Source organism: Lampetra fluviatilis, chromosome 28 (genome assembly GCF_964198595.1).
Source record: "Lampetra fluviatilis chromosome 28, kcLamFluv1.1, whole genome shotgun sequence".
In the NCBI taxonomy this organism is placed as follows: Eukaryota; Metazoa; Chordata; class Hyperoartia; order Petromyzontiformes; family Petromyzontidae; genus Lampetra; species Lampetra fluviatilis.
The window spans coordinates 1,170,694-1,184,680 of record NC_136302.1 but is presented as its reverse complement, the minus strand read 5'-3'; the positions used below and the strand labels follow the sequence as shown (position 1 = coordinate 1,184,680).

At 47.5% G+C, this 13,987-nt stretch overlaps 1 protein-coding gene across 1 annotated transcript in view; it reads right to left on the bottom strand.

Moving 5' to 3' along the window:
* Window positions 1-13,987, bottom strand: part of EIF4G1 (eukaryotic translation initiation factor 4 gamma 1) — a 135,396-nt gene that overhangs the window by 69,441 nt on the left and 51,968 nt on the right. The window contains exons 5-6 of the mRNA XM_078869511.1: window positions 12,359-12,466; window positions 6,467-6,499 (exon numbers count right to left, since the gene is read on the bottom strand). Coding sequence (XP_078725637.1) covers window positions 6,467-6,499; window positions 12,359-12,466 — 141 coding nt within the window. The remainder of the gene's footprint in view (window positions 1-6,466; window positions 6,500-12,358; window positions 12,467-13,987) is intronic.

Here is a 13,987-nt window from a genome sequence, read left to right as displayed (position 1 = left end):
CACATTGACTTACACACTCAGATGGAGCCATGCACACACATTGACTCACACACACGCATTGACTTACACACACGCATCGAGTGAAACACACACGTATGGACTTACACACACGTGGACTAACACACACTGCGACTGATACGCATACAAATGGACTGACACACACAAACACTTGTACGTACACACACACACGGGCGTTGTCCATTTGAAAAAGACAGACACATACATGGACTTACACACAGACATGGACCCACACACATAGAAACCCATCGACTTACACACACAGGCATCGACTTTAGGCACACGCATGTAGTTTCTGCACACGGACATTATAATAGTAATACAGTATTAGGCTACTTATTAGTTTCATAATAGTAAAGAATGAAGCAGAGTTATGTGCACACAAACATTATCATTGTAATATTTGTAAACTTATTTGTTTAATAATAGTAACCAATAAACCCGAGTTGTTAGCGAAAGATTCAATAAAATTGTACTTGACATTGGCGTGGTGACGCCTCGTCCCGTGCAGAGCCCGCGGCCTCGCCTAGATTGGCAAGCCGGAGGAGGTGAGACGTTGCCAGGCTGCGAGCTGGGCCGCTACCCCCCCCCACCATCCCCCCGGCCGAGGCAGAATAATACTATGTAAGCACTTAAATAATATTAAATTAATATCTAAGGACTTTATATCAGTAACTGCACGCATTGGGATGGGGGGGGGAAGAGGACATCACACTGTGAAGAGAAATCGGCAGCGTGATGTGTATATTTATTTCATGTTAAACGCGTAAAATAAAATGTCCCCCATGAGCTGGAGGCAACGCGCATCACTTGGCAGAGTCCGCCCCCCCCAGGCAATTGTCGTGAGTTGGTACGGTCGATGTCTCGCAATAAGTAAATAATGAAAATAAGAATGCCACTAATTCGTTAATTAAACGACTTTAAAATTTATGGACGTGAAAACGGAATAGCCTATTCCCACCGCGGGGCTTAGGGTGTGCTGGCTGGCAAGTTATTTCGGTCTTAAACCCAAACGTCCGAGAGCCAAATCCCCCGCAAGCTCGAGCGCGCGGAGACTTTTATATACAGTGATGATGATGATACCTCGGTTCACGAACACTTCTGTTCATGAACAACTCGGTTCACGAACAGAAAAGTTCATAAAAATATGCTCCGGTTCACGAACTCCGCTTCGGTTCACGAACAGGAGCCGCGGCCATTTTAATGCTAATTCCAGGCTGTCACATGGTCGTGACTTCCTGTAGGAAGATCGTGGAGAGAAGAAGAGACGCAGAAAGAAGTAGTGCGAGTACTGTGAAGACACTTTCAGTGACTTTTTGCTTTTTAGCACATACAGTACTGTACTGTACTGTACAATACTGTACTTACTGTATTGTACAGTTCACCCGTTTGAGTGCTTACTGAAGTCATCTCAAGCAAGGTTAGTGTTCTCTCTTTATACATTACTATACTGTACAGTACTAATGTGTATTGTAATTTGTTTCATATTTTTGTGCTTCAAAAACCAAAAAAAAAGGTCAGAACGGATTAACCGGATTTACATTGAACCCTATGGGAAAATGTGCCTCGGTTCACGACCAATTACGGACATTAAAAAATGCAGTGACATCGTTCCCAAATTGGAAGCTTGTGCTTGATGCATCAGCATCGCTCGGGACAAGCATGGCCACGTTTAAACAGCTGGGGAGAATGGACCACTCACAACAACTATTTTGCTTTCACCAACTCACACTGTCCAACGTTAAGTGAAATATCCTGCGTGAGCCGCATGGTGTGAGGAGGGGGACTTCATCATCCAGTGGATTGACAAAGGGCTGTACGTACATAAACACTGCATGTACGTTTCCTCCCATTGCTAAAATAAACCATGTCCACTGGTCTTGGCCAAACATCCCCAATGTTGAAAATTTAGCTGAAAATGTCCTAAACTTGGATTACACACAGCAGCATTGCCCTCTACTGCAAACACTTGGCAGCACCCTCCCTTAGAGGGAGTCTTGAGGATTTCCCGGGTAAACAAGTAGTACCAAAAAAACTAATACAAAACATGTGTCTCACCGTAGCATTTTGTCCTGCGAAAACATGTACACGTGTGCGAAAGTCTCAAATAATTTCACAGCACAGACCATGTGTGGAGGGAACGAGGGTCACAGAGCCAGCTTCTCACCCAACGGCCGACAGCTTTGCACAAGACATGCGCATGCTGCCAAGCTAGGAGAATTGCAAATCTTTGTCTGGATCACAAGAGGGGCGAGTGAACGGCGATTCAACTCGAAACCCTTGGTCACTTTATTACAATGCACAGCTGGCCTTTTCGGCGGTCACGTAATCTTTCTAACGCCTGTAAAATTGCACGATTACTAAACAATTGCCGACATGGACCGTGACTGAAGCCGTGTCTGCCTCCGTAATTATTTGGCACCAGGTCATTTAGAGCTGGCAAGAGATTAGGTTGTTGTGCGTTCGCACGCGCACGCACACACGTGCTCGCACACACGAGCACGCGTTGCATATTTTCACACGGGTCTGGCTACCGTACAAAATGGGAACGAATATGCACACTGTATGATCGTGTTCACATGGAGTGTAGGACAGACCTCAACAGATGCCGCTTAAAAGCAACGTTGACATTTCCAAACACGTGTGCAGTCTGGATATTAGAGTGGTAACCAACCTTAGCAGCGTTAATACCGTGGGCTCCACACGGCTAGCGGCTTGTCAAACACAAGTCCGGTGGAAATATAAACGATGTGGCGTGTCATACCTTGGGTGGTCAAAATAGACTTGAGAAACGCATCATGGTGTTTTATTCGGCGCTAAACATGTAAACAAGTTAAATGGCAGTGCCAAACAAGAAAGTAATCATTAGCTAGGCCAATCTTAGGCCCCAAATAGGGTGTGATGAGACATCACTGCAGGGTTAACTATTTGCTAAACGCTCACTAAATGTTATACATTTGTAGTGACATCGCGGACGTCACTGTGTAATGCCGGCCCGAGAGAGGCACGGCGTGCGATGTATTGACATCGCGGGCACCACGTATGTGGGTGCAGTACCGGCCCTGGAGGGGCTCGGTGAGCGCTGACTGACAGCGCTGGATGGCACCACGCTCTGCGTGCAGTGCCGACCCCTACAGGACAGGTCGTAAGAGTGCCGGCCATGGGAATGGGGTTAAACTAAGGGCCATTGCACTCTGGTTGACCGCGAAGGACACGTGACTGGTAAAGTCTACACAGGGCCCCCAAGTGGGGGCTAATGGTGGTCACGTGTCAGGTCCGAGATCCTGCTAGAAGATTCTAGAAGGTGGTCGTGGCCAAGGGTGGAGCCAGCCACGCCAGAGGCATTAATAAATGTTGATTTGAAGCTTTCGTGACTGCAGGAATCCACTCTTTGGTTCTTTCGGTAAAGTCACGTAGGTAAAAAATTTAATAAAATAGACCACAACGTTTTGGCGCAACACAAGCGTCCGTCATCAGGTGGGAAAGCATGGTCTGCTGCTGATGCAGACTGTTTTAAAAGTCTGCAACAGTCTGCATCAGCAGCAGACCATGTTTTCCCACCTGATGACGGACGCTTGTGTTGCGCTCAAAACGTCGTGATCTATTTTATACCTACGTGACTTTACCTAAAGAACAAAAGAGTATTAATAAATGTTTTGCCTCCAAAGAGTACGTCTGCGACTCGGTTGAATCCACTACATATTCATGAAAGCCTGATGACACAAGCCCAAGCGATGCAGAAACAGCAACACGAGCCAATGCTTACTTCTGATGCCATCACCACGGAGATGTCCCCACGCTACTCACAAGGCTCCGTGAGAACGAAAAACTGCCTACAGGCGGTACCGAACTCACGCCCGAATGCACTATCAATTTGATATGTTGGATTGCCAGAGGTGCGCGCTTTTAAAAGCAATCCAACAAAACACAACAAATAAAATCAGCCACCTGCTGGCTGCATAACAAATGTATACAATACCAAACTGAGTTAATCACAATCATTTTTGGCTTTTTTTATTTAAATTTGGTGAATGGCTGAGCTTCCCTATACTTTTTACTGTTGTGTTTGTCTCGTTTGTTCTTGTCACTTTCTGACCTGCCCCTACTTGACATCTGTGAAAAAGAGCGTCATAGCTCATTGGATTCTTCCAGTATAAATAAAGATTCTGATTCTAAAACATTTGACGAATGAACAAAGTGGAACCTGTGATGCGTTGATCCCTCCACCGACTCGTTCCTAGAATGAAGAATTAACCAAATTATATTTAGGGCAATGCCGAGCCAAGACGCCTCTGGAGCACCAACCTCGCCACACCTGGCTGCAGCAGTATCCACGTGTTCCTCCTCCTCCTCCATACAACACACAGCACCCGTGGTGGTGGTGACCAGAAATATCTCACGTGGGCTCATGTGCCAATCAAATAAAACTAATCTATTTTAATTTTACCAGGTAAGGCCCAGAGCTTTATAGCTTTCTCAGAAGTGACAAGGCCATCACATTCGAAATGGAGGGAAAAACCCGGAGGACCCAGAGAAAGTCCATGCAACCACGGCGAGAACAAGCAAAATCCAAATAGACATGCATCAGGGTCGGGATCGAACCCACAACCTCCTGAATACCAGATGAGGAAGATGTTAAACAAAATCACCTCACCAAGCCTTTCAAAGCACGTGTTGGATGCAGTATAAATGTTAACTTTATTGCTGATGGTTAAACGATTCAACATCTACGACAAATGACCCTTTGATTAAATAATTATAGTCCCATGTTAAGATCTTGTACAAATGAAAACCTATTCAATACTCGTCATTTCATCTGATAATAATTTCACCATTCATTCACAGCTCATTTGTGGACATGGGCAAAAGAGAAAATGCCGCGGACTTAAATAGCCATGACTAAATATTAATGCCATAAGAGCCTTTACACCTTTTCCTTAACCTCCAGAGTACATAACGGTGACACGTTGCAAATTGCATTTAATTTTTATTCACACGCATTTCCCATAAGTGCTCAAGTGGCCTTCTTAGGTTGCTACATCACAGGGAGCTTCTAGCCCCTGTGAAGATCTAGATGGGTGGCTCACAAAGGAAGGCCCCAAATTAATTTCCTTTCAGACAACTGGTGCAATTAATCTCCCCCTGAGGATTATTGTCATCTTGGCCTACAGCAGCCGATCCCACAGGGGAAAGCCCCTCTCTCTCGCTCAATCACCTCTCTCTCGCTCCATCGCCCACACCGGACCCCTAACAGCTCCAGCTTTTATTTTACCAATTAAAAGCTCAGCCTGGTTCGAGCGTTCACAAAGAGGTCTCCCCCATTTCCCACAAACACAGGGCATTATTAAAAATATACACCATCTGTCATCATTATATATACACTGTACGCACAGAAACTCTAACACACGCTTAACACATTGGCTAATACGAGCTTGGCGATGGTGTCATGCCCAGAGAAAAATGTGAATGGTGACCAATGTAAACTAATTCATCAACCCAAATTAAACAAAGGTCATGTGTACATTGACTAGCGGTAATCGGGAGAGAGGAATCCTCGGCTTTAAGAGAGCTTACCTGCTTCTCATGCTGAGGCCATCACAGCTGAGAGACTTGTCTAAACACCCACTTACTCAAAAGCCACACTCAGCAAAAACAACGGGTGCTCACAGGTGATCATTAACGCAACCTAACCTCAAGCGATCAGTCAGCATTAGTGGTCTTAATAGATATTTCAGCCGTAAAAATTGGGGTTTGTAGAGAAATCTCATTTATATAAAAAAAAATCCTGTGTCCGGGGATAAAGTAGAGAGTTAATAACGCATTGCAGTCCTAAACACTTGCCCTGATCATGCTGCCATGCTAACGTGGGCATTGGCTACAGCAGGCGGGCGGTAAACAACATCGCGTGGTATGTGCAGCCTTAGGGCCCGTGGTCCACGTTCAAATTGGGACACTTGGCGAGCGAGAAATGCTACCGCTCGGCAACGGGGTTTTGTTTTCATGGGCAGTGGGGGGCTCTAGAATTTCAACGACCGCGATCGCTCACTTCAGTTTTTATCCAATTGTTTGATTTGAACCGCTTCCCCAGTCACCGACGAGACGCGGCTCGCACCGCACAAAAGGGTGCCGACAGACATCCACCCACACAGGCAGTCAGCCAGTGCACAACAACCACGTGGGTCTTTGACGAGAAACCCCCACTTTCAAATCAAGGGATGCTCTCCGAGCAAAAGGTTTCGCTGCCCCACCCCCTTCCTGTTTCTGAGTTTCTGAAGGAGGCCTTTGCTTGCCAACTCAGCCAGCCTTTCCTTCCCCCCGTCACCTGAGCGTACGGTCATGGTCGCATCATGCCTACACCATCGCAGCATTCAGCAGGTTTAAGAGGCAGCTGGGTGCTTCGATAGAGGTGGTGCGGGGTGAGGAGGGTCAGAGGGAGGGTTATTAGTACCTGGTGGTGCAGCGCACGGGAACCATGTGGGAGCTTTATTCCAGGGAGCACAAGGGGTGCGGGCAGGTAGGGGAGAGAGCAGAGGAGCCAGGGTAACGACAAGGGCAAGAGAACACCACAGGTAGGACAGAAGGGGGTGGAACAGGTGGGAACAGGATTTAAACCACTTGTCACAAACCTCTTGGAAGCGCTCGAGAGAGCAGGTTAGTTACGCAGCGCATCACAACCACACCGTACGCACACCTGTGGGAACGCCGCGACGACGGCAAATCCCGTTTGGATCAAACCATAATGTCGCTGTGACGCCATTACAATGCCATAACACCGTTTTAACCTGTGGAAAAGACAAAGCCACTTCTCGCTCTCAGACCTGGATTCATGCGACTGGGTTTCTGGTTGCGGCAGAGACTGGGCAAGCCATCAGGGCGAGCCTTAAACAGCGGAGCTTAGATCGAGCCAGTCATCTCTCCGGCCCCATGAGCTCGTTACATGACACGTACGTGCGCACCCACTTTGTCAATTCGCTGCTAGCTGAGGGCCTTCCCGCACCGTGGGTGTTAGTTGACATACTTCACCACGCTGGTCAGTGAACATGGCGGACATGGGAAGCCAAGTACAGCACAACAATGGAATGTCCTGCAGTGCCCTCTGCTGTCCACCACGAAGGCCTGCAGCCCGATGGTAACACCGGGGCGAGTAACATCTTACCACCGTGTGCGCCACGATGGCAAGATGTTAAATACCTCACCTGGTATACAGGAGGCTGTGGGTTCGATCCCGACCCTGATGCCTGCTGTATATTTGTAGTTTGCATGTTCTCCCCGTGGCCGCTTGGATTTTTGTCCGGGTCCTACGGTTTTTCCCTCCACATTTAGAATCTCCATGCATTTATAGTATTTGGCTGCTATAAATGTCCACGTGATAAGATACTTCATTGAAGCTATCTATTGTGACCAGGTTACTTCTAAACACAGAAACGAAGCAAACTTGAGCCTGGATAGCACTCACATGGGCGACCACCACGCACAAGCTTGACTAACATCATCCTTTGCCAGTATCAAAATATGAGAATAGGTTTTCACCTCTTCCTGGCAACAAAAAAGGTGTTGAGATGTTAAAACACCAAACTGAAACCTTTCACAAGGAACGCCTTTTGGCGTCCTCTGGTCCAACACCGTTCGAGACTATGCTCGAAAGAAAGCTGTCTCTGGTGTGGACCAATCAGTTTCAAAGAATGCATATATATTCAGAGTATGTTTTTTGTTTGCATTCTGACCACAAGTATTGTGGTTAATGCAGAAAATGATTCCTTGTAAAAGGTTTTAGTTTGGTGTTTTAACACCTGTTTTGTTGCCAGAAAAAAGGGGAAAACCTATTCTCAAGCTTGACCAACTTTTGTTATCTGATTAAGACTGAGTGCATTTTCGGCGATTTGGTCATCGGCGCCGCACGGTTTAGGGAATCCGTCCGTGTCGTGCCACTGCTCGCGACAGGGAAGCCGCAGCGAGTAGCAGGCACGGGATCCTGCTGGCACAGAGCCGCATTTGGACCTTCACCTTGACGGTTGCGACGCTCGCTCTCCGTGCAGCGAGATCACCGCACGGTAACAAAAAGCAAATTGCAGAAGTCGCCTCACAAGCGTGCCCCATACAGACGGCATCAGCCCCTGGTGTTTCACTATTTTTCAACAAAAATATCTATGCTTGCTGGTTCAGGCGCAGCAGCTCACTAAAGAGATTACCTTCTGGGTGCTAGGGATGCACAATGGAGAGCCAAACTAGGGGCAGTAGGTGGTCGCGTGAATGTACGTGACACCAGGGGTCACAGGACTTTGCCTCCGCTACAGTGATTGAAAGTCTAAATTAGTGGAGTCTTGCTACATTAACCAAGTTGCTCAGTCACGCATGCCTTGATAATAATCCCCACACTTCCATGCGCATAATTCTCCTCTGCGGACTGCAACGTTAAAACAATTCCCTCTACATCTCCCAATTAGAAACGGCCCCCATCCACCACGTAACATTCCTCAGAATGCTTTTCACCATCACGCGCTGCTGCTTCGCACACCCATACTGCTGCAATGCGGCGCCCGGACAAACGGCAACGCCCCGGTCACTCAATCAATCGCGCACAATGCCCCAGGAATGTGCGCGCGCGAGCTCATTCGGCCAGGGTGAGGGTCATCACACCTTGCCCTGCTACCCACCCAGTCTTCAGGGGACTGGCACTAACCTAAATGGGCACCATCGTCTCTCCACCGCAACAGCCAAGACCACCAGGCTCATTCAACTCGACTTCGGCGGCGTCAAGATGTGCACGATCCAGGAGGATAGGTTTGGGGAAAACACCACGCTGCTCACGGCTACTGAAACCCCTTGTGAATCGGGTGCCCAAGCCTTCAGACTTTGCGTCACTGAAAAAGAGCTATATAGCTCAGTGGACTTAGTTTTTTCGACAGAAGCTAAGCAAAATCTTTAGCCTAGAAAGCACTCGCATGGGCGACCACCACGCACAAGATTGCTTTGCTTCTGTCATCTCATTTGGTCATCGACGCCGCATGGTTTACGGGAATCCATCCGTGTCGTGCCACGGCCTGCGACAGGGAAAGCCACTGCCGCCGCCCGCAGCTGTTACTCCACGGGACACTTGGAATGCACTTGGGGGAGTGTTAAGAAAATCTTTGAGAGTCAACATGGAACACGCCGCTAATTAACAATGGGTAATTGCTGCATTTTTCAACGGTCAGACGTGGATTAATTCTAGATTTGAAGCTTTCGTGACTGCAAGGAATCATATTCTTAGGTTTTTTTTCGGTAAAGTCACGTAGGTAAAACATCAAAATTAATGAAAATAAAATAATAAAATAAAACAGCTAATCTGGCTGTGACGGTCCCACCTGATGACGGAGACTTGTGTTGCCTCCGAAACGTCGTGATTTTTGTTTTATTTTATTTTCATTAATTTTGATGTTTTACCTACGTGACTTTACCGAAAAAAAACCTAAGAATAAGACGTGGATTAGTATTTTAAATATTTAATGTTGATTTTAAGCGGGATTTAATTATTTTCTAATTCTCAATATGGTTTACATTTTAACGGTTGTTGTCAGAATACAGCGATGTTTATATCCGGTCAAGAGAATAAGTTGATGGAGACTGGTTTCTGGAACGTAAGTCAACAGCCATGTGTCCACACGTTTAGGTCCCAGCGGAAACCAACGAGCATCACCTACCCCACCGCTATGTGGCACTCTCTCATGCTCCGTCGACTGCCTGATTGTTTGTTTAGCACTGTATAACCACTACCATGTGGCTCTCTCGATTCGCACTCGTGCTCTTTGCAATGCTGGGGGGGGGGGCTCAGTGCTACGCCACTGGGCAAGAGTTTCCCAAGCCATCAAACGACGTGTCATCTGTTTATGAGTTTATGCATTCGTTCCTGAAGTGTTGCATTTTGTTCAACATTTAATCCACACAAACCATTAAGGAGAGAACACCAAAGCACATTTAGAACTCCCAAAAAGCTTGAGGAACCATCTGCATTCTAAACCAGAAGCCACTAAAGCGACAACACTTCAGGTTACGCACCCCAAATATCAACTAAAAGAGCACACACACCGTATCAAGTACAACCTTTCAACAAGTGTATCCATCACAATAACGAGGGGGTCTGGCTGGCCAGAGCCACCGCAAAATATTAAATGAGACACGCGCTCCCGCATCGTGACGACGACTGTGCCCTTGTCACCCGCATCCACTTATTATAAGCGCCGTCCTGAGAATAATCCCCGACATGTTTTAATCACGCCCCTACCATGAGCGTTCTTGCGGCTCCCATTCCCCCTGACGTCTTACGCAATGCGTAATCGGCCAAGGTGCCTCATTTCAAGGAGATAAGACGAGCAGAAGCAGGCTCCGCGCGTTTGAAGGCAGGTCTCGCAAATTCAGGGCAAGGTTGAAGGAGCACGGTGTAATTCGTGGCTGTAGACTTAATGTGGCCAAATGGAAATACCGTGAGGTCCGTGCCATCTGGGGCACCACGATGGCGAGATGTTAACTACCTCACCTGGTATACAAGAGGTTGTGGGTTCAATCCCGACAAGACGCCTGTATATTTGGAGTTTGCGTGTCTCTCTCCTTGGTCGCGTGGATATTTCTCCAGGTCCTCCGGTTTCTCCCTCCATATTTAGTAAACATGCGTTGGGAGCATTTGGGCGCTATCACTTTGTTGAGCTATCATTTGTGATGGCCACATCGCTTCTGAAAGAGCTATATAGCAGTTTTCATAGTTTTAGTTCCGATTACAAGACATCAGGACAGGCACCAAGCTGCTTGAGCCTCCCTGCTGTGTGTGTGGGGCAGGGATCAAAACAAATGTCTCTACTGCCAACAGATGATTCACATTACACACATTCCTGCTTGGGACTGGAATTTGTTTACATGCCACACCCCTTCCAACCCCCACCCGAGTAATCAAAGCATCCCCTGCAAGCATCCAGAACTGTAGCCTTGTTCAGCAATACTCAGGGAATACTGCAGAGCAAGGGAGGTTGGATTGTTGGGCACTTGCGACGAGATGGCTAGGTGGAAACTGGGCCATCGTTCTGAATGCCACGCAGAGTATCCGAATGCGCAGGCGGGATGCCTCCCATTGAAATGAACTGCATTGATGAGAATACACGGTATGTACGTCACAGTACACCCAGTGCGCTTATACACACGTGTACGGGTGGCATTATACTGAATGGACATTCACATTAGCTTTACAGGGTTGAAAATTTATATATTTTTTCTCCACATGACACTTTTTACTGTGAATTTAAAGCTCACGTTAGGGACGGGTCTCGTAACTTTACTTTGTACTCTAGCGGATTTGTCCAACTTTAGTCATATCGCCCATAAGTTTAGGGTGCACCAGACTTTCCGGAGCATCCTAGAAGCAAGTATCGATGGCAACAACAACCCATTGGGATCGAAAGGTGGATAAGACTAAAGTAATTGTGGACCCCTCATCAAGACAACCGTTAATTTGCTGTGTTTTTTTTATCACTAAACCCCTGAGGGGATGTGGGGGGAGTCTGAGCGTGGCAAGTCAGTCTTCTTCATTTTTGCGTGAAGCAGTCATTGCCCAGAATGCGTTAGCTCTGCACGTCTCCTCCAGGCTTTACTGCAAAACAAGCTTCTCAATCACGTCCACAGCGGAGGAGCACACGACCGTGTCACACCCCTCCACACCAGAGTTAACACCATTCACAACTTTCCCAAGATTTGGGGGGGGGGGGGGGGGGAGAAACAATGAGGCAGCAGAGTGGACCTCAGCTGATAAGCCAGACAGAATGAGTGTTGGAGCCTACATGCATGAATAGAAATGGCTTCTGAAAGCACACACGGAGCATTAAAAGAGGAGGGAGCGGTGTCACACTCGCGAGGGAACACTCCATGGGGACAAGGGGCGGCACCGTGTGGCTCCGGAGCCATACGCGGGGCTCTTTAAGGACTGCTTTGTGGCTCCCGACACCATCATTTCCAAGTGAAAAACCCCTCCTAATTATTTTATATAAGCGGTGAACGTAAAAAAGCCAACAATTATTTGTAATGCGTCATTACAAATCACTGTGCATGTGCCATTCTTAAAACAGGGGTTACAAAACGTACGGTTTGATGTTATTCATACAGTACCGTCTTGTATTCGCACGCATTGCGGCTTTCGAATTTTTTTTACCGAATTCTAAGAAAATGGATCTTCTTTGTTATTTTGGGTTTCCGGCACCCTGTCCCCTGAACCCTCCAGACTACAAAAAGCAAAACAAAGACGTGTGGAGAGGCTCAGGAGTCTGCCGGTCGGGCGGCAGCGTGGGGGGGGGGGTGTAGGAAGCGTGGGGAGCAACGTTACCTGCCGCGTTTGGGGAGCCTGCGTATTCATGGGGGGCGGCTGCTGTGTCGGCGGGGCAGCCTGGAACACTAAGGACGGAGGGCCAGCTTGACTGGCTGTGTACGGGTGCTGCACACACACACGCACGCACACACACACAGGTTGACACGTACACACAAAACAAAGACAAAGACCCCACCGTATAGCCTTAGACTGTTGGGGCAATTGATGTTAGCGAGCACCGATGAAGGCCAACATGGCACACGAGGGGGTAGGTGACCAACACCACGCCCGGCCGCCTTTGTCTCCCAAGTGGCGATATTTTACACAATGCACCAGGTACTAATTTGAGGCCGAGTCTACTTAGGGGAAGCCCAGAACCAGTTCTAATAATTGTCACTGGTGTTGGTCATGAGCGGGAATCAAACTCAGGTAGCCGGGTTCATAGCGCAGCGCGCTAACCACTACACGACCGCTCCCCACAAAAGGAAGGTATGCTTGTAAGACAATTTCCGAAAGATGTTAATCTTTTGTAGATGACAGTACGTCTGCCTCACCACATTAGGTCGACTCAGTCTCAAATGAGTGCCACTGGGGAGAGAAAAGCAGTCAAACGTGTTGCTGGCCACTCACCCCCTTGTGTACCGTGGCGGCCTTCATCACTTGCCCTAACCGTCTGTCAAAGGCTATAAAGGGGATCTTTATCTTTGCCGCATCACATGTAAAATGACACTGTGCTGATGTTGCACAGGTGTGCGTTCGTAATGGTGCACATAAAAAACCCCGACATAGAGATCTAGCCATCAGAGTGAAATGTGCCAAGCCTATATAGCAGACACGTAATGATATGCGCACACAATTACAACAAAAAGATACATTCGTTAGCCTAGGTAGACTGCAGAGGCAATTGCCATTAACATTCACACTGCACAAGAGGGCGTTATACAGAAGCTCCAAGGGAAGAACACGACCCACTTGCGAACGATACGGAGGCATTTAAGATCACTGCTGGGATCATGGTCCAGTTGTCCACCCACCGTGCTCCTACCACCCACTACACAAAGGGGGCCTCTGTTTAGCATAAAAGACCGTTCCAGCAAGCACACGGCATGCAGAGGGATGTCTTGGCTAGTCCCGTGGCAGACACTAATACCCCCCCCCCACCTGGTGGAGTTGAGCTGACCAAAGGAAGTCGCACTCCAGGTAAAAATAACAATTACCACTGTTATTGTACACGGCCAGGAATATAACTTAATTTCGCCAGTGTCAGAGCTCTCCACAGTACCACAAAAGATGAGATCTCCCTCTGTTACTTTAGCTAATAGCTCAGTGAACTTTATCTGCTAAGATAAAAATTGGTTAGTTTTATTTCTATATTTGCTTTCATTTCCTATACTTTACACTCTTACCGTGTTTTTGTATTATTCTAATGTTCTGACCTGCCCCTACCGAACATCTGTGAAAAAGAGCTTTATAGCGCATCGGATTCCTCCAGTACAAATATTCCGATTCTAACTAAGGCAGGCAGCACCACAACAAGCTAACTTCATCTCCCCAGAGTTAACCGGTTCAGATATAACTCTCCATTACTAAAAGTGAAAGCTGGAGAACGAGGCTTGTAGTGGTTAACGCTCCCCAGAATGACAAAAG